This window comes from Ixodes scapularis, unplaced genomic scaffold (assembly GCF_016920785.2).
Source record: "Ixodes scapularis isolate PalLabHiFi unplaced genomic scaffold, ASM1692078v2 PGA_scaffold40__2_contigs__length_1045541, whole genome shotgun sequence".
Classification (NCBI taxonomy): Eukaryota; Metazoa; Arthropoda; class Arachnida; order Ixodida; family Ixodidae; genus Ixodes; species Ixodes scapularis.
In genome coordinates this window covers 941,785-969,616 of record NW_024609869.1, presented here as the reverse complement: position 1 = coordinate 969,616, position 27,832 = coordinate 941,785, and the positions used below count along the sequence as shown (strand labels likewise).

Sequence of the window (27,832 nt, the reverse complement as noted above, 5' to 3'; positions counted from 1 at the left end):
GTGCACTTGGCAAAGTTCAGTGGAAGTCTGTTTTTTCTCGACCAGGCGACAACATTGTCCAGGTCCGCTTGGAGTAGTTGGTGATCGAGGGGGCGACGGATTGGCTGCATGAGGGTGAGGTCGTCGGCATAAAGAAGGGGCGTACAACCTAAGACCCGGGTGATGTCATCAATAAAGATGTTAAAGAGGGTAGGGCCTAGGACGCTACCCTGAGGAATCCCTGACACGACCTCTGCGGTGTTAGACCTCTGCCCGCCGAAGACTACGTGCTGGGTACGACCGAGCAGGAAGGACGTTACCCAGTCCAACAGGTTGCCGGATAATCCAATGTCGGAGAGTCTCTGCAATAGGATGGAGTGGTCAACTTTATCGAAGGCCTGCTTGAAGTCGAGTTGGACGAGCTCGCATGGTGTACGTCCATCTAAGGAACTACTGATGGTGTGAACCGCGGTGGCGAGAGCTAGCTCACAGCTCCGGCCGGGGCGGAAACCATGTTGGTGCGAGGAAAGCAGCTGGTGTCGCTCAATGTGTTCCAGTAAATGTCGGTTAACTATTCTCTCCATTGTTCTGCATACGATGGATGTAGTTGATATTGGCCGGTACGAGGACACGAGTGACTTGGACAGCCCGCTTCCCTTGTGTATCGGGGTGACTTGTGCAGTCTTCCATTGTCGGGGGACAGAGCCGGCACGAAGAGAGTTTGTGAAAAGTTTTGCCAGGATCGGGCTGAGTTTGTTGGAGCACATCCTCAGGAAAGCTGGGTGCACGCCATCAGGTCCAGCCTTCTGAGATGGGTTTATACGCTGCAGTGCTTCTGCAACGTCTTCTTCCCGCACATCGAACGATGCAAGTGGTGAACTACAACGAGGCGTGTTGGAGGGTAGAAGTGAGGGGTTGCCAGGGTCGGTCCAAGCCGATGAGAAGTGGTCACTGAAAAGTTCCGCTATAGCCCCGGGTTTTATTACCTGGCTTCCGTTAACTAAGAATTCAGGACGGGAGGATGATTTTCTTTGATTGTTTACATGGGCCCAAAAAAGCTTTGGGAAATGGATGGCTTTCTCTGCAATCGACTCCATATAGGCCCTGTGTGCAGAGTAGATTAGTTTTTTCAGACTTTTCTGTGCTTGCTGCGCTGTGCTGAGGTGGAGTGGATTTTTTGTCCTACGTGCTTTCTTGAATAACTGGCGTTTCTTACGGGAGAGCCGAATGATATCTTGAGTGATCCATGGTCGCTGCCGGCCAGTCGTCATCCTTGTGGGAACACATTCTGCTTCTATGGCCGAAAAGAGATCTAACCAGAGGTCGTAGGCATCGTGAATACAAGGTTCATCAGTCACCAGGGACCAGGGTGCAAGGTGCAGCAGGTTTTGAAGGTGCGTTCCGTCAGTCTTCAAGAAGTGCTGGATTCGCTTCGCGTGCGGACCAGATTTTGGCGGCTTGAGTAGGCTCTCGAGATAAATTGCGTGGTGGTCGGAGCCAGGGAGACTGGACTCAAGGGAACAGCTCGATACAAGTGCTGGATTGGTAATGAAGGCCAGGTCTAGGAAGGACGTTTTCCCAGAGTGTGAAATATAGGAGGGCTCCGAACAAACTTGAAGGAACCCGCCGGTCTCCATGATATCAAGTAGCATATCATCACTGGGGGCCGATGGGATGGGTGCAGATGGATCCGTCCAGTCGATATGCGCGTTGAAATCTCCCAGCACACAAATGTTCAGGTAATTGCCCATTCCAGCCCGCCTGAGGGAGTTGCCGAGGAGATCGTAGGATGTAGACTGTGAGGTTGGGGAGCAGTAAACACAGCAGATCAGCACTTTTCCTTGGTGGTGATTCACCTCGACGAATACAGCCTCAAGGTGCTCATGCTCCAGGTCCTGGCGTTTCCGGCAGGTCATGTGGCAGGGTACACTCTAAAAAAAAAGCGTGCCAACTAGCACCTTTTAGGGTTCTTTCGCTTGTCCAATGGGCGGCACCCTTAAAGGTGCAGAAAAGAACCCACAAAAAGGGTTCTTTCTAATGAACCCTATTTCGGGGTTCTTTTCGGATCGTTTATTGGTTCTTCTTAATGAACCCTATTTTTGGTTCTTTTCAGAACGCTTCTGGGTTCTATTTAACGAACCCTATTTAGGGGTTCTTCTAGGATCCTTTTTTGGTTCTTCCTAATCAACCCTATTTCGGGTTCTTTCCCGAACCCTTTTTGGTGCTCTTGATGAACCCCATTTCGGGTTCTTTCTAGAACCCTTTCTGGTGCTCTTAATGAACCCTATTTCAGGTTCTTTCTAGAACCGTTTCTGGTGCTCTAAATAAACCCTATTTCAGGGTTCTTTTCGTATCCTTTATTGGTTCTTCTTAATGAACCCCATTTGGGTTCTTTCCAGAACCCTTTTTCGTGCTCTTAATGAACCTTATTTCGAGGTTCTTTACGGATCCTTCTTTGGTTTTTCTTTATGAACCCTATTTCATGTTCTATTTGGAACCCTCCTTGGTTCTTTCAATAAATCCCAAGTTCTTTAGATTATGTTGGCGTTATTTTAGTAAACCATATTTTGTACTTCTAACCCTCTTTTATGAGAAATGAATTTTTTACATTCCTAGTTAGTTTTTAGTAAATCGTATTTTGTATTTCTTGCTCCACAAGGTGCATTTTTTCTACCAACCAAAGTGTCTTAAGATTGTTCATTAATCGCTAGCACTGGGCCTTTTCGACAGGTTGACAAACATCAGTCTGGCCAGAGTCAACACACTTCATTCCTGTACGTAATTAACTAGGTGACAGGCAGAACAGTAAACATCATGTCCAATCATATACTTTATTGGAGTAGCAAAAATTGATTCTTCTGTTCGCAGTAAAAAAGCTAACAAAATTCGAAACAGCTGCAAGACGAGACGGGTATCACTGCCAGCAATGTGCACACAGCTTCTACTGTCGTTCTGATGTCGCTCACTGTCAGGATACCGTCCAAAAAGATGTCAAATTCATTTTCCTGGAGATGGATGAGTGGCATCAGTGTCCGGACTTCCTACTACAAGAAAGCAAGAATATGAACACATGTATTTTCCTCTGTATTATTATGCTGCGAGTTGCTCATTCGCCGCGCTTTCAGATCAATTATAATTGTATAGGTTTCACTAAGCATTTTATTTCTCGTTTAGCCTTACGCTCTAAAACATACCCGCAGATATGATTTCCCTCAAAACATTTAGTGGGTCAATCAGTGCGATCTAGAGAGCGCGACCAGCGGATGACGAAGCGTCCCCTTCGAAGCCCCCTTCGCTACAACAATGTGTAAAAGCGAAAAATGGTACGCAGCATCAAGCGTTCCCTTTCCATCCAAGAAGTAGTAAAGGAAGAAGATCGGAAGTCAATGAATTACAATATATGTGCAGTACACACGTAAAACAATGCCCAACGTGCCACCGAATTTTCTCTGCTTTTAAAAATGCCCGTGCGTCCACTCGAGGGGCCGATCAATGCAATCTACGAAGAAAACTCGGCCAATGGAGAAGCTGAAAATATGTTTGACTTAAAAATGAAGTCTGTAACGTGACACTGAGCATGAAGTCAGTACGTGAACCGCCATGCTCAGTGACATCTCTCGCTTCATTCATATGTCTAAACATGCTTTGGCCTTTTTATTCGCCGAGCTCTCTTCGTGGATTGGTGTGATTGGCTTCTCGAGTGTTCTGCGGGAAGTAGATGCACAGGAATTTTAAGCATGTTTCAAGAAACGTTGGTTCTACCCATATTTAATCCTTCTTGCCCTACAGTCAGTAACAGGTTAAGAAAAAATCTACGAGCTGGAGAGGAGGAAGCGGACAGAAGCTTGTAGGGGAGAGGAGAAACCTTCTCTCCATTTCAAGCGTCCATCGGCTTTCTTCTTTTAGATTTTTCTTAACCTGTCATTGACTTTAGTCGCTTATATTTCCTCTATATTATTTTTAGAAAATAAAGCAATGATATGTTTTATATTACTAGCTCGTATATTGAAGATATAACCCTGACAAGTTTGCATTACCATCTGTGACAATGCACTATACTCGGGGGTGACTTGGGCAACTTTTTTGGCAATGTTGTCGAAGTTAAAAACGCCCGCGCATCTTAAGCGCCAATGAAGGCTATGCACACGCACTCTTCACTTCAGAAACGCCACAGAAAGTTGTTTCTGAGTATAAGTTAACCCTGTCTTAAACGAATGGCCCCGATAAGCGGTCATCATTTCGTAATGAGGTAGTAAGTTAACACAGCATATTTATGGTGGACGAAGGTAAACCTCTGCGTCGTCGCAGTCTGAAACTTGTGATAGATTACAAAAACACCAACTAAAGTATACCTTCAAGCAGCTCATCGAGGTTCAGAGTGACGTTCTTTTCCTTTGAGGAGCACCTGTGTAGAAGCTGTAAATGCCTCAATCTTGGCTCCCATGTCCTCCGGATGTCTTTGCCGAACGGCAGTTTAACGTCTTGTAGTAACTGAAAAATAAACAACGAATGGACAGTGTTGTTGGTTTACAAAAGTACATTTATGCGCTATGAATTTGTACACACGGATTGTTTACACACACACACACACACACACACACACACACACACACACACACACACACACACACACACACACACACACACACACATATATATATATATATATATATATATTATATATATATATATAAACTAAATGACCACTTACTGTCACTATAGTGGAGTAGGGCCTGGCGTCAATTAAAATAATTTCGATTTACGTTTTCTTTTATATTGACTAGTTAATCAATTTATAGGTCGCGCTGATCTCGAGGAAAGATATTGTGTCCAGAAAAGGCCTAGAACAACCGATTTTTTCTTTGACAAGTTTTTACTACGTCTTATAAGGCTTAGTACATAACAAATTGTCATTGTGCCTCATACAGAAGTAAGGCATGGCTAACATTTAAAATAAAATATATGTACATATTTGTACAATAACAAGTTCAAATATCAACTTGCCGTTGTGCTCATACACAAGAAAAGCATGAAAAACATTTAAAATAAAATATTTGTACGTTATTATTTAAACTTCAAAACCACTCTAGATAATAATCATATAAAACACTTAAGTAGCCATGAGAGACAATTGTGTTATAAACACAAAAAAAGAATTAAATGAATATTCTTTTTACTTTTTTGTTTATAAGACTTTTCGTAACTCTAAATCCAACCAATATGCCTGTTAAACTCACTTGATTCAGAGTAAAACAATAGTTAATTAATCGGAATGTTAACTAATTGATTGCCTAGCCTTATTACGAGGTAAAATTATTTAATTTAGCACGTATCAAAAGCCCTTATCTCATTCACAGGCGATAAAACGGGTAGTAAGAAACTTTTGAAGTCCTGATGACCTGTAAAAATCTCGAAACTTTAAGACTAAATATAAAGAAGATAATATTGAGTTACCATTCCGGGAATCGTCATTGCCGGAAATTCCTCAAGGACTGTGAGGGCTCCAGCATCGCTGAGGATCCATTCTTGGCAAGACTGAAACGTCCGCATCATGCGGTCTTGTATCAAGTCGACGTTCAGGGGCGCTTTAGTTATCTCTTCGTTCATGAGCAAAACATGACGGCGAGCACTCACGGCGTCTTCACATTTGTGAGTATCAACGAATCCCTAAAACAAAAACAATTTGTTACGTTGATGCGCCGTTTACGCATGTAAGCTATTTACATAATAGTTGCAGCACTGAATATAGGGCCAAGTATAACAGTTATTTTTATCAAACATACATCCACATTTGTGCAAACACAAAATGCACAAAAAGTTCGCGCCTGTCGATTTCCGCACAACACTCCGAGAGCCAATCGTTGCAACCTGCGAAGTCCTCTCAGCGAATGACGACGCGGAACATACGTTTAGACCAAGAAATGCAATCTGCGCTGTTACATTAAGCAAAGCAAGCGGGACGTTTTGCATTCCCTGATGTCGCAGACAGCATCTTTGGGTCTAACCAAATGTTCGGCATCCTCATTAGTTGAGCGGTGCCGTAAATTGCAGTGATTGGCTCTCAGAGTGCCATGTCCCTGGCCGGTCAAAAAACAAAAACGTTTACAGCAGCTATTCGCTCACGTTTATTGGGGCCATAAATATGGATACATTAGCTAATTAAAGCCCGGTAACATACGTTTTTACATTTACGAAGAGATATCATTGCTCATTTCATTCGCGCTGTAAATTCGAAGTTCTGTTCTTGAGATCTTTCTGGCGGAAAGCTTGAACTCAGCATTTTGTCATATTATATATAGTCAGTATTGTAGTAATGAAATCAGTGTTCGCTTAAAAAACGTTTTTTTTCTTGTGTAGTTCAACATACAAGACTGTAAAATAATGTTGTTTTTTTTTGCAACGTGCTTGTTTGGACAACTCCAAGTTAAAATAGCATAAAAACAAATTTCAAACGACAAGTAGCTTAATTAATAAGAAGCCGCCCCCTGTCCTACTTATTCTGCCTATGCATCAAACAATTTCCGGCCATTTTGAGCACTACTGTACTTATAGCAATTTTCAAGATAAATTATAAATATTGCCTGATTAGAAGAAGTTTTACCTTGAAATGATGAACAGGCCGATTGCAGTTCGTTTTCAAAAAGCCACCAGCAGACGTCTCCAATCGTCCATGTGCTCACGTCCGCTGACATGTTGCAAGTGATGGCTAAGAGGAAAGGGAGGAAGGTACTTTCTTCTAGAGCTTCAAACCCAAAGGGAGAGGAGGTCAAACATTGTTCCGATCCGCCACTCGTACGAGCGAGTGTGGCACTCCCTCGAGCAACGAAACTAGATCCTGTTGGCTCTAGTGACCTTCAGCGACCCATTCCTGTTCACCGCTAAGCTGACAGCGCGGTGGAAGCTACGTGCTTGCCGGACCAATCGCCTGGTTTTTATCACCTGACACCTTTCTCTGGGGTTGTGATCACATGGTGCAAGGCAGAAGGTTCACTGGTCAAACGAGCATGACGTTCCCAACGAACTGTCAGCCTAGTGGTGAGCAGATTAGCCCCCGAAACGTCGCTTTTGAACACATTACGGCTTATCTTCTGGGGTGCCGTTGAGCTGCCTGAACCATGGTTCGCTGGCGAAGATAATATGCAAATGTCATCGCTTTTCCGTCCTTGTCTGCCAGGAAACACGGCGATCACGTCACCAAGCATGTCCGTCAGCCGCCGGTAAAATTGTTGGCAGTTCACTCTCTTGCCAAAAATAAACACAAAATAAACAAGAGCGAAATTCTCGATTCGGCGTGACACCTTCCGGCAACGGAAACAATCAACACACTGTGTTGAGCAACGCGTGTTGGCCTATTTGGTGGCTGAGCGACTTTTGTGCCGGCAGTACGACAACGCACCTAGATTCGGTGATTCAGTGTCCGGTCAGTGACGTGTTTTTTTATAGGAATTTATCAAAATAGAGGGCCTGGAAACAAGATTGAATGATAATCGAGCCTATTTTGGAACTCGAAGGAGAAGTGATAATAAATCAATCAGAGAGAGCGAATTGATGTTGCTGACAAAGAATTTTTCTTCCAATCGGAGCCACCTCCGAACCGTCGATTGCCATTTCTGAACAAATATTAGCTCAGTTAAGCGCCACGTCACGCAAATGCTGGGCGTGCAGGCGGCGCTTATCTCTTTTACACTAGAAATGGGAATCGAAAACATAGAACCAGCCCAAAAACCGGAAAAATGGCCCCGGACAAAATTGTTCGAATAGAAAACTCGGACAAAATGGTTCAAATAAATTTTTTTCGTATTTTTTCTTGCTCCTTATTTTTATTAGCTTTAATTGGTACAATCCCAACATATAAAAAGATAAATATTCGTATAATGCAATACATTTTTTTGTGAAATAAACATTTCATTACACAAAGAAACTAGTTGTAAATGTGTGTAACGTTTGGCTTCACTCAAAACGTCTTCTTGTAGCTCTTTTCAACAGAGCTAGAAGAGGGAACTCCTTTAAAGTAAAACATTAAGTTCACAAAATGTAACTGTACGGCATCATTTTAAAGCTTCGAGCGGGAGATCGGAAAGAGTTGTATCAAGCAGTAAAATAGATTGTTGGGCTAGTTGGTTGATCGGCATAATGAAAAAGAATGCAAAATAAACGGTACAAAGTCGAAGAAAAACACACACGAGACAGGTGCCTGCCCTGTGTGTGTGTTTCTCCAACATTGTCGCGTCTATATTGAGCTTCTTTTTTTTTTTATAGTCTCTACAAAAGTTGCATTATAAGAGCATTGAATGTACTTAACAGAACTTCAGAGTAGCACCTTATTAACAGATGAGTGTCTAAAAATCACTTGGGACCATTCTCTCCGGGATTGCACTTGGGACCATTTTGTCCGGGGCCGTTTCGTCCAGGGCCATTTCGTCCGAGGCCATTTGTTCTGCATCCTATCATGCCATATTGCTCGCGAAAACTACGAGAACAGCAACGACCACGTTTCTGTGTGTTTTTTTTTTTTTCCTCATGCCATCCCATTCTCCTAACTCTTGGTGGGCGACCTCAAAGTAGCGAGCGGGGTTCAACGGCGGACGGAGCACTCATTTCTTACACTGCACATAAATTTGAACGCACAGCATATCGAAGTTTAGTTTTGCTTCACTCAAAACGCCCTTATAGAATATGCCTATGGGATTATTTCGGGGTATCCTTCTAGACATAACTGCTCCTTGAAATCGAAAAACCACCATTTACAGACTGATTTATTTTTGAAGATAAAGATGACTGCAACACATCACTTGAACCTTCCGCGCAGCAGGATTTTTGATGCCCCTCGCGGATGGGTCCCAACTCTATTTTTGCGGCTCGACGCGTGCCGCGAAACAATCAGAGGCGCCGCATTGGGAGACGGGTGGTGTCATGACTCATGACCACAAGCTAGGACAACTGCATTCTATACTAAAACAAAAAAAAACAAAAATCGTTCCTCTGTTCTATTTTTTTTTTCATTCATACGCGCAGTTATACGTATATATTGTTTAAACACGAAAGCAAGTTAAAAAATAGCTTTTGTTACTAAAAAAACACGACGCCGCTTAATCACCGTATCACTCATTCATCGCAACATGCACTTTTGTGTGTGTGTTGCTCATTCATCGAAGTTTTGCACCTTTGAAAATTTGTATGCATTTTTTGGGGGTTGGGGGGAATTAAACTACACAATCGATTTCCGGAGGTACAGATTTCTTCAAATAAACTTTAATTCAATGACCCGTTTGGTTTATACAAATGAGTACCTAAGAGTAGCTTTATACCAACATTTCTTACTAAATAAAACACGGCGAGCAGTTAGGCTTGCAAACGAACGCCAGTGTTCAAACCGCTGAAGCAGGTGGCCCGGGAGTCAAAGGCATCGAAGCCTGTTTCATCTGTGGTCCGAGGCGAAGATTATCTCGGTTTGGTAAATAACACAACGCGACTTGGTAAATAACTACGACATTCCACCTCTCTAAGCTTTCAAGGACTTGACAGCTCGCACGGGCAGCTTTGTTTCCACAGAATGGCGCACCCAATTTCTCGCGTGCAAAGCCTTTCGAGCCTGGTCATTGTGTCCCTCTATCCGGTAGAAGACTTAAGTGACCTCCTTTTTTCAAAGATCGCTTTATCTCTTTCCTGGCTGCAACAAGAACCCTTTTCGCTCTCTCCAGGCCGGAAACTAGCTCTGCATTTCTTTTTTTACTTTGCGAGGGGTGCTTTTGGTTGAGAAAGCACGCTTCTAAAGGATCTTCCCCGAAATCGGTTCTTGTTTAGCGAAAAGAACCCTTTTTTGCTCATTTGGCTCCTTTTTTTCTGAGAGTGTACCGCCACCAGCACACCTCCTCCATTCGTGGCTCGGTCCTTCCTGAAGATAGTAAAACTTTCCACATCCACAAGAAGCCCGTCAGGTATTGAGCGGTCAAGCCAAGTTTCACAAACTGCAAATACTGTGTCCGGGTAGGATAGGAGAAGAGTGCGGAAGTCAAGCAGTTTGTTTTTCAGCGAGCGCACGTTCGAAAACCATATTCCCAGGTTGGTGTTCTTGGCCGCCGACGGAGGAGAGGGAAGCGGTGGGGAAGCGATGGTCACGGGGGAAGCCTGCACTGCCGGTTGTTCGGAGGAGCTGGTGTTGGAGTTCACGACTCGGCTCTGCTCGGACGGGAACAAGTCGTCGGCGAAGGGCGGAAGTTGGCATGCAGCACAGAGCCACTCTGACGATGATGAGGAGAGGCGGCGATACGACGCAAAGGATACGTCCTCACATTTTCGGTGTAGCCAGAAGTCACAACCGTCAGACTGAAGTGCGGCCACGTTGTCATACACCGACCGGGAGCAGCGAGGGCAGGTGGGCCGCGGACCAGGGTTGGGGGGCACGTCACCGGCGATGAGGAGGAGCCAGATGAGATGCGGTTGACGGCGGATTGAGCCAGCGGATAAAGGCCGGCCGTTAGGCCTAACGCCTGCCCACCACAACAGTTCGCCTTTACAGGTAGCGGTGCTTGGAGAAGCTGTTATTGTCCACAAATGGGCCACCCGATTTCCACGCTCTGTCGACGCTGTTGACGACGGAAGGCCACTCCTGCGAAGGCTCACTAATGCCACCAGGCATAGAAAAAGACGGAGATACGCAAAAACATGTGTGCGTCCCGCCATTGCGATCATCAATCCGTAAGTTCATTCTGAACTTACGGGCGTTGCCAAGACGCAGCGTCTCCCAGCTCTCAGTCATCGATTGTTATTCTTGAACACGGTATTCGTAAGGAAGATATTTAAAATATCTACTAAAACGGCTAAAACGTAAAAAGAGGAGATTTCCGAAGCTTCTGGAACTTCAACGACCATTCAAACGAGCCCAACGGAAGCTGATTGCGATAGCGATGGTCTTGCGCAGTCTTCAAGAGTCTCTTTTTATTTTTATTTATTGTTATTTTTTTTAGAACGATACTAAGCAAAATAAATTATATTAGTAACAATAAGAATTTCACTAAAATAATAATGTAAAACATTACAAAAAGTAAGTAAATCTTAGGTTTTATTTAAACTTTAGGTTGTTTCTTTTTTGAGTAAACCGAAACCGAAACTAACTCAAGCAACGTTTCCTTTGTCGTAATTGTTTGCGTGTGCGTGTGTGCATGCGCGTGCGTGTGTTTGTGCGCACGCGTGTGGATGCGTCCGCGTGCATGCGCGTGTGCGTTTCTGGTTGTGCGTGCGTGTGCGTCTGCGCGCGGGCGTGGGTTTGCGCGTGTGCATGCGTGTGTACGTGCGTGCGCGCGTGTATCTGTGCGACTGCGAGCGCGCAAGCGTCTGTTTGTTCGTTCTATTGCATTGCGCCCGCAAGAAGAACAATTGGATGTCCCTGGACACTGTTAAAACACTAACTTATTGATTATTATTATTATTATTATTATTATTGTTTTTGTTGTTATTGAAACATAGCCCTGAGACTTTAGACACAGGGCCCTAAACTTTTCTACAGCTGGCTGTAGCTGTATCTATAAATTTTTAAGGCCGACCATGCAAAGCTACAGGGGGTGATGGCCTCCCATTGAATTTCCCATAGACGACCATAGGCCATTTTTTATGGGATGTCTCGGACTGGTTTGTTATGGGATTTGCCTCTTTATCTGTGTGAGTTTTTGTGCATGTCACCATATTCTCAAATGAATATTTTACTCGGGTTGACATGGTGATGAGGCAGGTTCTAGCAGCATGTCATGAATATTTGTCAAACATTTTCACAATATTTTAATTTCATGTTGCCAGATATAAACTCGAGACTAACTGATTTTCTTACTGTACACTTCCATCAATCAATATTTGTAAAAAAAATGCTAGTATAGAGCATTTCACCCTACTTTCCGATTTCTGAGCATGGAATGATTTGTAAGAAAATTAAATATGAACTCATATATAAAATTTTGTTTGCAAACATAAAAATTGTATGCAAAAGAGGCACTTAATTATCAGCTATTTGCATGAATTACAACTGACATTATAAGAAACTAGACTGCTAACAACTGTTGCTTTTCAAGCAGAAATCTTACCTGTACATTATGTACAGAGCCATATATAAGCTTTCCAAAACCATTTCACATTATTTATTTAGCACCCTCTTCTACACCCTTCTCACATTCTTCACTAAATGTAGGGTGTAACACGAAACAGCACCTTTTTCGGTAAAATTATGAGGTTGTATTCCTAGTTTTAGGGTGTTAAAAAGGTGTAGCCGAGGGTGTAAGTTGCTACAACACCCATTTTACACCCGTAAAGGTGTAAAAACTTTTACTGTGTAGTACGGCCGAGCATCACTGGCGTCAATAGGGGGTTTTCGTAGACCGCGTCGCCCCCTCCGCTAAGCGTTCCGCAACGAAGTTGCTACTGCGCCTGCGCGCCGATAGCCTTGACTGTGGAGTTCCCGCTATCGTAGCGGATTGCGGAGGGCCTTGCGGGACGGCGAAAACGATCTACGAAAACTCTCTAATCACCACGATAGCGTCAATAGCGTCACGGCGCTGCTCACCACCCGCCAACAACCACGTTGTTAACAACAAAACCAGCGTTCTGTACATCTAGGTCTAGATGTTCATTTCTTTTTCTTTTACGTGTGGCTCGATTTTGAACGTTTCCTTTGCGGTTTTAACCGAAGCTGTTAGCTTTCCTTGGCTCAGGAAATCAGTATCCTAGCACCTAATTAAAACATTACTGAGACTAGCTTAAGTTTGATCAATATATGAGAGACGTCTTGTTTAGGCTCTTCCAAAACACAAAGTCTGAAATATCCAATCTTATCCGACTCAAGCACAAGCTGATCGGGGTGCATGACTAGCATGGCGGTTCACTAAGCTGAGTGCATTGATTTTTAAGGTAGAAAAGGGGGCTTATGGTCGGTATACAGGTACACTGGCTGGGTAACGGAGGGTGCGTCTTCCAGGAAAGGGGAGCATCTGCGCCTGATGCACCCGACTACAACTTTTTTTTCTTCGAGTGCAGTTGGGAAGTAAATATGTGGAGCAGTAACCGAAAAATCGCGGATGTGGCATTCGCGCTAAGAGTGCCGCGTGGCGACAGAGCGGTATAGTTAGCGCGAAGATGACGTCGGCGCTGCTTTCGTATTTTATTTTCATAGAACAACGACGGGCACAATATTTTCCCACTTCTAGTATAATGTTCCAAATGAACATATCACACGACAGTGCTAGTTAAGACAATATCCTTTCAAGTCTAACGAAAAAAAAACTGAATAAAACGGTGATCGTTTGCTTGCGCTAACAGTGTTCGCGCGATGCACGCACTAATATTCTGCCAACCACTCGCTCGTGATGCTTCTCTCGCTGCCCGTCGTTATGCCAAAGTTTCGTCAACGCGATGAAAGTTTAGATTATGGGTGTCCCTGCGGCGAAACTGAAAATCAGCACTTTTGGCAGAACACTTGTCGGCCATGTTTATGTCCACGGCGGCCAAGCTGAGAATCAGCACTTCTGGCCAAACACTCGCCGGCCATGTTTATGTCCACGGCGGCCAAGCTGAAAATCAGCACTGCTGGCCAAACACTTGCCGGCCGTGTTTATGTCTCCGGCGGCCAAGCTGAAAATCAGCACTGCTGGCCAAACACTCGCCGGCCGTGTTTATGTTTCCGGCGGCCAAGCTGAAAATCAGCACTACTGGCCAAACACTTGCCGGCCGTGTTTATGTCTCCGGCGGCCAAGCTGAAAATCAGCACTTGTGGCCAAACACTTGCCGGGCGTGTTTATGTCCCCGGCGGCCAAGCTCAAAATCACCACTGCTGGCCAAACACTTGCCGACCGTGTTTATGTCCCCGGCGGCCAAGCTGAAAATCACCACTGCTGGCCAAACACTTGCCGGCCGTGTTTATGTCTCCAGCGTCCAAGCTGAAAATGAGCACTTCTGGCCAGGCGCTTGCCGGCAGTGCTTATGTCTCCGGCGGACAAGCTAAAAACAGCTAGTTTGTGGCCGGACTCTTGCCGGCCTTGTTTATGTCTCCGGTGGCCAAGCGCTTAAAGTGGCCAAGCTGTCCAGACACTGGCCAACCGCCGGCCGATCGAAACTCACTTTCTGGTGCTGCTTGGGATACGTGTACACGTTCACATTGCAAGCAAGTGATTTAAAAATTAACATGGGAGAACTTTTATGGTCTTCACATATTTACCCAACATGTAAACAATTTGTACAAAGGAAGTTTAGCCACTTACATTAGGTTTTATTCAACCATATATTGCACAATGCGCTGTCACGGTTCAAAAATGTTCAATGGCTCTCCTGAGATTATGTACTTTACCAATGAGCTTACGTAATTTAAAAAAAAAAAAATGTTTGTGCACTTTTAGCTTCATTTAACTTTTATTTTCCCAGAATAATATAAGCTAGAAAACAAAGTTCTTTTAAATGTCTCTTTTTATTTTTTATTTAGGGTCACAAATTACGACGCAAAGGAATCGCACACCTTGTATTTTATTAGCGTGAGACTTCACGAATGCGCGGAGCTTGCCGACAGTTCATTTCTTCCGTAATTCAAAGTTTATTGTCAGTCCGTGAGGTCTTGAACATAAAAGCACGTAAAAATACCGAATTTCTACTGGCATATGTCTGCATCGAAGATTTCATATTTTGGTTTTGGTACAGCGCAACCAAATTCATTGACAGAGCCTTGGTAGGCAGACTCGCATCCTGGGTTTATGGCTGTAGGGTTCTGTCTATCAATCATCCACACCTGGTACACTGAAACAATTTTTTTTAATTAACGTTTGCGTTTTATCACTAATTATCCGAATATCTCTGAATCAGACACTGCTCTAAAAAAGGGGAATTGTGACTTGATTGAATTCTGAGAGGTCCCTTCAAACTATCGGTTAATGTTGAACTTTGCCACTAATTATACCGCATTGTTTCCACACCATCGAAGTCAGGAGTGCGTTACGAACAATAGTTTTGGGAAGTCACAGCAAAGGTAACATTACGCTGGCCACCACCAGTGACGGTGGCGACCACGTGTGTTCAAGCACAGCACGCCGAGCGAACGCTCGAGATGTAGGCTCGGATGTTGTGAGTTCCAATACCAGCCTCGCAATTTTCGATTGGGACGCCTAGAGCCCCTAAATGAGCTACGCTTCGGAGTGACGACATGTCAGGCATCTTGGTGCTCAAAACTAATCTTGCCAATTACTTGAAGTGCCATCTGGAAGCGCGAGTAACATTTTTTTTTCTCCTTCAGAAATTTACACGCAGTCCGCTGGCAGAGCTAAACAATATCGCCCAAGCCCCGCATTCAAAACTCAGGAAGTCACAGCTTCGGATCGTAACCATCGCCCGCTCAGCACGAAAGGCCAAGATGGCGGTGCCCGCAAGAAATTTGGGGAACGAAGAGTCCGTACTCTACAGGCGTAGCTTATTTATTTTGGAGAGTTCGCTTACGTGCACGCTTTCTTACGTTCGTTATGGACCACCGTGACGTCCGCGTTTCGGATGACGTGTGCAAAGATACTCCTTGAATCTGTTTCCAGGCTTCACATGAAGCACGAATTTCCGCGGTGACTTTGGACGTAAGCGGATTCACAAGCTCCCGTAACACCACACAAAGTACGCAAACGATATAAGCGGGCCTTTAATGTAGTAATCGCTATTGATTAGTTGAGTATACCTAGGTACTACAGGGTACTACGTTTAAAACACCCGATTGGCGGTCGTACTGTACCAGGGTTGGGCAGAAATACTCAAAAATGTATTTGGAAATACAAATACTGGGATACATTGAAATAGTAGCTAAAATACTGATACTAAGATACATCTGTAAAAATGTATCGCGATACGTATCAGAAATACATTTTAAAAAGAGACAAAAAGTATTTGGAAATACAAATACAGGAATACATTTTAGGGAGGGCAGAAATACAAATACAGAAATACTGATACTGAAATACATTTTTCAAATTTTTGGAGACGCCAACTGAGATGAAGCTTGAAGTTTGAAGTGGATGTTTTCGATCCCGAAATTACGTTCCGGTAGGCTTGGCACTTTGCCTTGAAGGTAGTGGTTTCGGACAACAAGGAGTCTTCAATGGGCCCAAAAAAACGTTCCAACAATTGCTGACCGCGGTCCCTTCCATGACATCCTGTCTGTCTGACGAGGGAATCCTGTCAACATTGATCACATTATGTCACGGCGGAATGAACTAGAATTCTTTATCTGTAGGTGTGGCCTTGAACATAAAACTTTACCACGCTACTGTATAAAAGGACAATGCGCACTTTCGTTGTAGGCTACCCAGCTGAAGATCGTGCATGCGTGCATGCAGTGTCATTTGGAATTTTTGAGAATAGTGGACCACCTGAAGAATCTTGGAATACATGTCTTATCTTCTGTTTTACAGTTGAAAAAACGATACGGTAGCGTCCCTGTCCTGAAGGTCCTTACTACCGACCCTCCGCCACCGACGCACGGATTGCAGTCCTCAAGTTTTGCCTAGCAAAACTTGAGGACTGCAATGTCAGCTCTTAATCCTCGTGGATTACGAGCTGATATTGCCGGCACAGGTGCGAGCTGTCCAAGAAACGGCGGTCTCGAGACTAGTCGCGGGAGTACGTAGTTTGGGATGGCACAGCGATGCCACTTCTGGCCTCCTTCTGGGTTTCGGATCACCAGAGCAGCCGGTCACGTCCACGTGGGCTGATGACGTACCCTTGAGCCGTGCAGTATTACGGGCGCAGCGGCAAATGCATTCGGATATGTGTTGAAGTTCACAGCATGAGTCTTCCTACTATTTCAAGTCAGTCACAGCCTGGCTCGTGCTGCAACGGAATGTGACTCAGCTTTGCCGGCAGGGTGTACTCTGTACGCTAAGGCGAGAGAGACGGTTAGCAGCCGGCATTGGATGCCAGGAAACAATGACTCAAGAAATCCCTACCTAAAGACCTGCGGCAGAAGATGCTCTGACTCCACTCCTGGCACGCCACCTGGTTCGAGTTTCCCACTACGCAACACTTCTCAGAAAAGAGAAGAGGACTAATAGAAAAATAGTTTGCAGAATGAAAAGGAACGAATTGGTCAGCATAGTAACAATACCCCAGCATCTCCTTGACTCTGGTGCCCTTAGAAGTAAAAAAAAAAAAAAAAATGCGTTCGAACTTGTTTTTTTTTTGTTTTTTTTTTTTGTTTCGGGGCGGGCCGGGGGGGGGGGGGGGGGAGTATCTCTCAAGAAATGTAACGAAATACACTTCATCTTGATTGTATCGCGATACAAAGGAACATTCAAAATGTATTTCGATACAGGAATACAGATACTGGTGCAAAAAATGTATCGCGATACAGAAATACAGATACGAAATGTATTTCTGAAATACTGTCGCGATACATTTGTATCGCGATACTGCCCAACCCTGTACTGTACTGTGTCAATTACCCTCGCTGGAACGGGGGTAACAAGAAGTTGCACCTAAAGGCAGACTAGCGGCTCGTTGTCGAAACACAGATACAATCAGTTGGGTGCTGCTAAAAAAGGTGTTGGCGTCCACGTACTTGGTACACCGTCAGAAACATGGGTCAAATTAATACGACTTGTAAAATGTTACGATATAAACCCGGGCGCCGTCGGACTCAGGGTATCTTTTATAGTACCCGATACTGACAGCGCTCGAGTATAACGGACAAAAATGCGATCACATGCGACCCCCCTTAAGGGCCATAATTAATACGAAAACCTCGCGTTTTACGTAAATCACTAAGGCGCAGATTTATGTTGTCGCATAATAAAATTGTGTCTCATCTTGGTTTGCACCTTTATATTGACTATATGCTGTCTTTCACAAGGGTACTTGAAATGCGCAAATGTAAATCGGGGATCATAATGACACCCGAAAGCATTATATCGGAAAGCTACATAGCTGTAACTGCTAAATCCAAGAATGCAGGCGCATTGCGATTAGTTCATGTTGGCGTCGTGACGAGGCGCCATACAACCACCAACACACAATCAAAGTTGACATGGCTAAGGAGTGTACAATCACCATCACGCTTGGCAACGGAAGTACGGGAGCGCCATCACCTTTTGTCTTCCTCCGAAATACGCTACATTGGTGGCAGCTGCAGTGGTAAGAGCAGTCGGTGACGTTGCGAGCAAGTTCAACGGCGTGCGTTACGTTTTGTTTTCTCTCGCTACAGACGGCTGGACTCTGTTACCTCTTTATAAAAAAGGAAATCTACCCCTCCTTCAAGTGAGGAGGAAGCAGAAGCGGCTTGACCGTTTTTATAACATAATGAATAACCTGGTTTTAGTAAATAAGCAACAGTATATTAATGAGAGCATGTCGCGTACAACCCGCAACAAGCATGTTCGGTATGTGGAAGAGATAAAGTTTTCCAAGGACCGTTTTAGGTATTCGTTCTTTTTGCACCCAGCGCGAGAGTAGAAGAAGCTACCGGCACATGTCGTGACCGCTGAAACTCGAGAAAAGTTTAGTTCCCTTGTTTCAGAGATTTCCGACAGCAGTACCTAGAGTTGTCATTTCATCGTTTCGTTGTATACGTGTTATTGATCTGTGCATTTTGAGTGCGTGTATTTTTTATTTTTTTTTGTGTTGTGCATATCCACTCCTGTCTAGGTCCTGTGTAGGACCGATAGTATTTCAAATAAATAAATAAAAGCTGCATATGCTCCGGAACTGTACGCGAGTCTTAAAACTTGACTATTGCGTGAAATAATGTAAAAGATAAAGGCAAACTATATAAAAGAGCATCGGGTTTATTATAAGAAGGGCGTGTGGTTCAGTTATGTTCGCTTATTTTTTATTGCTAGCCCTCAGAAAATTTTAAACCTCCTTTTCAGGGCTTTTTTTTTTTTTTTTTTGCAATTAAAATAAAAATATTTGAGAAAGTAGGAAGGTTAGAGCTTACGGTCGTCACTGATCCTCCTTAATGTGAAACAGGTTTTATAGTCAGTAAAAAGCAGATCATAAGCTTCGTAACCTGAAATTTATTGTTAAACAAGAATTACATTAGAAGTTAACTTGAATAAAAAGTGAAGTTCAGTCGAAAACGCTACAATCACAGTATGTTTGATTTTATATGCAGGCCTTAGAAACTAAAAAAAGCCTCGTCTCAGGCTCACCCTCATTCCAGAAATAGTCTTTGTTTTAACGCATCAACGTTAAGAAGCTCGTGTCGCAGAAAAGCTGATATCGGTGGCGTGGCAAGAAAATCCTGATTGGATTTTGACCTCGCGCGGGAATTTCAAGCAACCCCCAATGCTCACGTCAAACGTGACATCACGCGTGGAATGAGAGTGATTAAAAACATGACATATAATGCACATTAAAGGTATCCGCATGTCTAAAATCATTTCACTTTCTAAAGTAATTCATTTACCTTAAAGAAATATTTGAAAAATTTTAGGCGGGATTTGAACCCCCCCCCCCCCCCCCCCCCCCGGGCTATTCAGTTGCGAGCCAGACACGCTACTGACTAAACCATGTAATCCTTTTATTTTACTGCGATTAGGCTATTTTTGCCGCACTTCCTGCTTACTGGCTGGAAGGGCATGGCAAGCTATAGTAAGAAGGCGATGAGTACAGAACCCGATGACGCCATCGCGTTCCGCTCTTATAGGCGGAGCTTAAGCGTGCTCCAAGTTTTTGAATTCTTATTTCTTTTAGATCTGATATTATATTATTGAATTATTAATTAATTAATTAATTTGTTTTGCCCTCAGTTAGATCCAGGAATATTTAACTATCAACATGGAAGCTTGCGATGTGTATTGTGGGCTTACTTGTGGCGATATGGTTTTGTGCTACCAATCTGTCATAGTATTCGAGACTTTCGTTCGATTTCTCCAGGACGATCACGATAGAGTAGACATCCCTGGAGCAAAGACAGAAATAATATGTTATATTGGAGCGATCAGGATGAAAACACAACTTTAAAAGATAGAGTGGACTTGTTTGTTTAATTGATCTCTTATTTAACCAATTGAAAATAAATCTTTGACTACTAGTGAACTTTTGTGATTACATATTTTGTATATTAAATTGATTAATCTCTGTAATATTCATTTTAAGTTTGACCTCTAGAAGCTCCAGAAAGTGTATGAGCTAGAAAGACCATAACCAGATTAAAATTTACAAATCGCAGCTTTTTAAAGCACATCTTAAAACACAATCTCCCGTAAAAGCCGATCAAGGCCTGTTGATTTCTTGGGATGTTTCAACCAAGTCTTATACACTGCAGTCGTGCCGATATTTATATTTATTTCGAACCGTTATTTGTATTTATCTATTTTTATGCACATTTTTGCTTTTACTTTTTTGTTTCACCAATTGACCGTTATTATCAGCCATTTTGACTACGCCACCGCTGCCGCAATGAATCGAGAGAACTTCAGTCTTTCAGCACGTTCGGAAACCTCGCTGGAACTCTGCGCGAGCAGAGAACGAGACGTCACGAGCCCTCTCGTGCACCGCTGTCTGCCCCCTGTGAACTGAAGTTATGGCGGCGTCACGCATGCGCCGAAGTCTTAGTGAGATCGGTCTATTGTTGTATATATACATAGTGGGCATGGTGGCACAGGAGCAAAGGGGCCGAAGGCGTATATATAATGAAGTGAAAAACTCACGGTGAGAAACAACAAATAGCGGAAGTCTAATCGACAGTTTCGACGAGAGACTCGGCTTCGTCAGAAGTCGTCTCCTGACAAAGCCGAGTCGCTCGGCAAAACTGTCGATTAAACTTCCGCTGTTTGTTCTTTCTCACCGCGAGGTTTTCACTTCGTTATATATATATATATATATATATAGGTGAGGCAGAGTAGTTTGATAACAATGGACAGGGAGAATGTAATAAGTCAGAGATCCGTACCTGCGGAGTTGCTATGCTAGGAGTTTATTGTATGTATTACGAGGGTTTCGCCGAGAGGCTCGGCTTCGTCAGGAGATGGCATACATGTCCACTGTATGCCATCACATCACATGTATGCTATCCCCTGACGAAGCCGAGCCTCTCGGCGGAACTGTCGTAATACATACAATAAACTCCTAGCATAGCAACTCCGCAAGTACGGATCTCTGACTTATATATATATATATATATATATATATATATATATATATATATATATATATATATATATATATATATATATATATATATACATATATATATTTTAGAAACATTAATGGGAAAATCGGGCCAGTTTTTAGTAACTGGCCCCTTTCATCTCCATGCATTAGAGAGCTCCGTAGGCCGCACTTTTCCCATAAAACAGCTAAGAAATTCACATAACTTTTAAATGAGATAACGATTGGTTTTGAGCATTTGGCATCTTGTTTGGACACCGAACGCTGCATTCTGGGGGAAAATGAGTGTTCGGTCATATGTAATTTAATTTTGCAGTGAAAAAAATCGTGTGATTTTTCGGGGGGGGGGGGGGGGGGGAGGGGGGGGGACAGTGTTACTCCCGTGCTCGGGGGGTTTATGCATGTGGTCCTGCAGTTAGTACTATAAAATGACATCGCAAAGTGACGTGCGCGTGAAGTCACAACACGAACACGTATGGTGATAATCACCGCGTCGTCAGGCTACCACCACACGAGGTGACCTAGCCGGGATTTTCCACCCGTAACAGATTCACAACCGTGATTCCAGTGAGGAGGTGTCCACATGCATGAGAAATGTTTAATTACAGTTATTTACAATACGTACAACGGTCAGGGACCGAGAAACGCGAAATATGGCTGCGATCCGTGGCGAACATGGCGCAGGCTCGAAACAGACTGCGCGAGCAAATCTTTTTTTTTTTTTTTTTTTTTTTTTTTTTTTTCGTGCAACAAGCATAGCTTGATTTTTTAGATTGGGTGCGATATTTGTGCATCCCGTATAAAGCCCAAAAAGGCTCCGGCACGCGCGTTCACTCCGGTCCATTTGTATTAGTCCTCAGGGGAGGCCAGGTTGAGGTCTCGTGCCTGAGTCAGGGGAAGGAGGCGGTGCTGAAGATTTGGGCAATTCCAGAAAATGTGTTGGAGTCCAACTGCGGACGCCCTGGCAGAGCAGTAGGGGCGCGCCGGGCTGGTAAAGGCCCAGCAGCCTTGGCCCCAGGAGGCCAAGGCTGCTGGGGTGACTGCGGAGTCCGTCTGGATCCTTGTGAGGAGGACCTCCTCCCGCCGCGGCAGGCCCGCCGGGAGGGGATGTGGGCACGCGGGAATGAGTGCACGCGTAGCGACAATTATGCGAGCCTTGCCCATGACGAGTGAGGCCTCCGGCTCATTTGGAATGGGGGCGGGATCAGGGGGGGGGGGGGGGATGTTCAATCAGGGCTCGAGCGATTTGGTGGGCTTTGTCCTGGTGAGTACCGTGCTGGTGCCCAGGGGTCCAGAGAATCCGGACTTCTTTAGCAGATGTACGATTTAGGGCATGAATCTCATGGCAGATATGTAGCAAAGATCGCGTTGACTTGAGATGTTGGATGGCAAAGGCACAATCCGTGTGAACGCGTACTCGAGTGACATCGGGCATCCGCGTTAGTGCTTGTATGGCGTCTCGAATTGCGTATAACTCTGCGATAAGCGGATCGTCCAACTCTGTGGCGTAGAACGCCGATGTGTCAATGGAAGGTTGAGATGGACAACGCACTGCGGTAGCGATGCCATGACGGCACTTTGCTCCGTCGGTGTAGACATCTATCGCCAACTCATCCGAGCTCGGGGCCGCGACCTGCTCTACTCGTGGTGGCGCGGAGCCGGACGGATGCGTGCGGACGGTAGCAGGCTTGTTGGTAGTAATTGTAGTGTAGTACCATGGTGGTGGTGGAGCCCCAACGTACGGAGAGCAGCGGGGAGGTTCCTCGTGCAAAGGAGTGATGGTATGTTTCAGATTGCGAAATTTTCTTCGTCGATTGACAAGTTGTTCAATAGTGTTTATTTGCGCATACTCGTACAAGTGCCAGGTAGGGGTATGCCGAGGGAGACCAGTCATGCCGCATATTGCGTCCCTATTGATCTGCTTGCGGAGCACTGCCTGGGCGGAGCACTGCCTGGGTCGCGCTCTCTTGGCTTTACTTCCGACGACGACGAAGTCGGTCCGGAACAGGGAACGACCGCTTCAGGTCCCTCGAGGAACCCTTTTCACGGCCCCTCCAAAGTAATAGTGTTTTGAAAGCAAGTATATCGTCACTATTCACTTGGCGCCATATTTAAAACGCGGGTTCACAGAGCGTGTTCAGAAATAGCCCCCCATTTATGTTATGCAATCTCGGTGCGTGCAGTGCAGGTTGCGGAAGTGTTGTGGAATCTCATCGTCAGCTCGCGTTCGGCAGCAATTAACGGACTTAACTATGGCCGCCACTGAATACTTCCTTCAGTATGTTGCGAGTTTGAGCCGCGGCTATACTGCTGACGCATCGTACTAAAAGAAAGTCAGCAGACATTGTTTGAGGAATGTATCTTTTTTATATATAAAGGTCCTGGTACGCTGGTCATACAAAAACTGTCCGCAATGCTTACATGCTCGAGGCATACGGATGTATGCAGCAAACATTCTTCGAAGATGCTTGAGGCTTGTCTGCAGATCTTTCTATCATGTCTGCAGACAACTTTTGTATCATCATGATGATGATGATGATGATAAGCAGTGTGACTGCGAGTTTAAAATAGAAAGACAAGCCTGCTCCCAAATAGTCTCTGCTTGCCATGATCGGAAATTTCCTCCTCTCCAACGTTCGCTCTGCTAAAGTGGAAAAAGTTAGGGGCTTTGAAGTGAAGTGCTCTCAATAAAGGGGCGCCTGACTGTGTACAAAACAAAGTACGCACACTTTTAGCTCTAGGCAAACGACCGCTGAACTCAGCGCATCCAATTAAACTTCCCTTGAATTATATAAATAAACCCGGAAGCCGGAACAACTTTAGAGGAGTGTTTATCTAGCGTTTTACATATCAGTGAGATGGGTAAAAATCTATGGGAAACTTCGTGAAGCGCGTTTCAATAGTACAGTCAAATGCACGAGACGAAATAAAGCAAAACAATATTAACAAAGCAAACGTTGCTATTTCCCTGCAGAATCGACGTAGGAGAGATGTACATACATTTGACCCGTCGAGTTATCCCTAAAAAGTAGCATGGTCAAGAACTCTTTCTTCCCTCGGCGTGCTTCGTAATACTTCATTTGAAAACACTTTGATTCACCTCCCAGTTTCGTGTCACTTTTTTCGGAGCGATACAGGAGGTAAAACGTTTGGGGTCTATCAAACAACTGGAAAAAAGAAAAAAAAAATCAACACCGACGCTAAATCAACATTTTAGGAGACTCGCTCAAATATTGACATGCCTACCCCCCAGAGCTGAGAGTGCTAAGATTGAGTATCTCTTAGCATATGAGAAGATTCATATAAGTAACCCGATATTAAACCTAACTGACAATTAAAAAAAAAAAAAAAACAGAGCTAAGAACAAGACAACTGCCCAGGTATCGGCAAAACCCCAAAACCGCACATGAAATCATATTGCATTAAAAATAGTTGCGGTCACAAATTTTCAATAAGGTTAATAAATATACATATATATATATATATATATACATATGTATATATATATACACACACACACATATATATGTGTGTGTGTGTGTGTGTGTGTGTGTCTGTGTGTGTGTGTATATAACGGGCATGGTGGCGGGGGGACGAAGGCGTGGGTATAACTGAGGAGAAAACCCTCGGTGAAAACAGCAACAACGGACGGTTTATTCTTCGACGTTTCGGCCGGAGTCCGGCCTTCGTCAAGAAGAACTTTTACAGATGAACGCGGGTGGTATTTATACAATGCTACGGTCGAGACTCGACCGTAGCATTGTATAAATACCACCCGCGTTCATGCCGTAGCATTGTATAAACACCACCCGCGTTCATCTGTCAAAGCTCTGCCCAACGAAGGCCGGACTCCGGCCGAAACGTCGAAGAATAAACCGTCCATTCCTCGATGCTTAGCCTGTCACACCGTAGAGAAACAAACACCCCGCACTTCCACCATATATTGTGAGTAGGGCTGGGTAGAGATACTCAAAAACGTATTCGAGGAAACAAATATTGAGAGACATGTACTTAGCTTCTACACAGATACTAAGATAGATTCGTATTTTATGTAGCGGAGTATTTTCAAAGGCGCTTTCACACCGGCGATGTAAGCAGTTGCGCGATGCGACTAGATCGCATCGCACTGGTCACACAGACTCACACTGGCGTGCGCGATGAGCGAGTCCAACGCCTTCGTTGGCGAGTCGTTTCTCGACAACTCTCGCTCCGAACGCCGTTGATTGGCTTAGCCGCTCTGCGACCAGATCGCATCGCAAAACGTCGGGTCAGCAAACGACTGCTCAAATCGCGTCGCCTTTCACCCGCGATGGTCGCTTTTGCGATGAAAGTTATCCCGTGACTAGATCGCATCGCCGGTGTGAACGGGCCTTAAGGTACGTCTGTAAAAACAACAAGAAAGTGACCCAAAATACGGATACGGTACTACCTATACTGAAATAAGTTTTTCTCAATCGGTAGTAGATGTGGATGAACGGACTAACTGAGAGATGAACGGACGGGCAGGCGACTTTTTGAAACTAGGGTTCTTTTATACAGCATTTCATGCTTTGAAACCTATTAAATGTAGCTTTTTTTAGATTCTTGGAGACATTGACAAGCTCGGTAGAAAGACTGTTAGACGAAAGAGATGATGTGGAGAGTAGAGAACGTTAATGAGGACGGTTTCAAGAGTACCGTTCACTAATTGACCTATTAACTAAACGTATCTGGTGATCATCCCCCGTCAACTACAAATTGCTATTAAGCCATATGCGAAGATGTAGAACAAAAAAGTCTACATTTTCTATAAATAGATCTAGCACCTGTCTTTTTGCAAATTACATCGAGTTCGCAAGCTTAGAGGGACCAGTCAACCCGAAGACTTACACGTAAATATTGCTAATCTGATTATAGCATAAAACGCGGATGACTCGCGCAGTAGTGGTCTCCAATCCAACTTCCCAATCACACACGAGGGAATTCAAAAGGTGATAAAATATTATAAACCAAATCGCCTGTTGTCACGTCCTCAGGTGTTCAGTGCTTCCCAAACCATTGTTTTGGAAGCACTTGTGCGCGGAAATCACTTTCAAAAGCCACGTCATTCCATTCATTCCTCTAGCGGCGCTGTACAAAAGTCTCGGGGTGAGCTATAGCAGTCGTCTTCTGGCGCTCGGACATCCATCACATACCTTCGAGGCGTCCTTGTTCGTAGCGGGTTCTGGATTACCGTCTCTGGGTACTGCACCAGAGTGAGCGGAGGAAAATACTGCCAAGAGAACTAGCAGAATCATGCTGTTGTATCTATGGCGTATAACCCGACATACGTGGGAGATATAAGGCGGATTTATATAATGCGTTCGCATTTGAAAACACATGTAATGAATAACAGCTGATAGAGTAAGCAGAAAAAATCCGCAAAATGGCAACGACCGCGCTTGACTTTTGTGGATACGGCAAGGGCAATATACGTACACAAAAACAAAACCCTCGAAGAAATAGTGATAAAGGAGGAAGTTATGAAGTAGATATGGGAATCAAGTAGACGGGTTCGGGTATAGCCGTCTTCTTCCAAGTATGCCAAACAGAATAAAAAACGGAGAAGCGGTTGTCAGCCGAGTTCCCTTCTTTTTACTTTCTCGCCTTTTGGCGTTAGCTTGGTATTTCATTAAACAAAAGCAACGAGCGACGTGATGATTCACTTTTGCCACTGCTCGATTGGCTCCAACGGAGAGTAGCGTCAACGCAGTATAGCTTTACAGGCCTTACTTTGATTCCTGAAGCGTCATCACCAGTGTTGCCATCGCTGGGCGTCAGAAATCTAATAAAAGGAAATAAAAAAGCCGCGATATCCCGCTAAATTTTAAAACGTATCCGCCAAATTTTCTAATAAAATCTCTTTTATTAAAGAAATACAGTGACATTCTGTATGATATAAACCGTTTTTGTTCTTAAAAGCTGCCCCAAACTGTGACAGCTGAGATAACACGTAAAGAGTGTTTGAATGAGGGTAAAGGCTAAATACGAAACGCTTAAGTGCTGTGGTTGTCGTCAATCTCATCGCAGATTAGGCTACAATTTATGAATGTTCGCACTGATAGAAAAAGAAGGAATTTTACAGGTTAGAAAAAGACACGTCGAGGATGTCTTTGTCATCGCTGTTGTCTAACATTATCTCCACAGGACCGCTGGTACTTATTGAGAGACTACGAAGGTTACTTGGTTAAGCATACATTGCTGAATCCCCGATTGCACCTATAACCGCCATTAGAAGTTCGTAATAAAAAAAAAAATCCGTGGACACCTCAGCACTTATGAGTTGTGAATGAGAAAGCATGAATGTCGTTCGTCTGCTCCTCTTCATCGCGCGCGGACGCCCGCCTTCCTTTTCGTATTGTGTGTATGTGTGTGTGTGTGTGGGGGGGGGGGGGGGGGGGGGGAGTTCCGACGCACTAGACGCCTCTCTCCGGCCAACACCTCCTAGACAGCTTTCAAGCCTGTGCGTCACGTGACATGAAGTCGCGTCCCGGAGGCCTGCACGGGCGCTGATTGGATTCGAGTGACGCGTCAGCCTTCGCGTGGGACTATGACAGGAAACGAGTCCCACGCGAACGCTGACGCAGCACTCGTATGCAATTAGCGCCCGTGCAGGCCTCCGGGACGTGGCGTCATGTCACGTGACGCACAGGCTTTGAAAGCTTTCTAGGAGGCGTTGCGCCGGCCCGCACCGCCGTACCGCCGCACGAAAGCCAATGGGCCC

The 27,832-nt window shown here is 44.5% G+C and overlaps 2 protein-coding genes across 2 annotated transcripts; both read right to left on the bottom strand.

Moving 5' to 3' along the window:
- Window positions 1-546: 546 nt before the first annotated feature.
- Window positions 547-10,662, bottom strand: LOC120839578. Its single transcript, XM_040209886.1, has 3 exons — window positions 9,838-10,662; window positions 966-1,910; window positions 547-726 (listed from the first exon to the last, which is right to left on the bottom strand). The coding sequence occupies exons 1-3, from the start codon at window positions 10,660-10,662 to the stop codon at window positions 547-549; spliced, it is 1,950 nt and encodes a 649-aa protein (XP_040065820.1).
- A 3,937-nt stretch (window positions 10,663-14,599) lies between these two features.
- Window positions 14,600-26,366, bottom strand: LOC8031369. Its single transcript, XM_040209889.1, has 5 exons — window positions 26,265-26,366; window positions 24,091-24,257; window positions 19,788-19,879; window positions 18,914-18,985; window positions 14,600-14,745 (listed from the first exon to the last, which is right to left on the bottom strand). Exons 1-5 carry the CDS (start codon window positions 26,364-26,366, stop codon window positions 14,600-14,602), a joined length of 579 nt encoding a protein of 192 aa, XP_040065823.1.
- Between the last annotated feature and the right edge of the window lie 1,466 nt (window positions 26,367-27,832).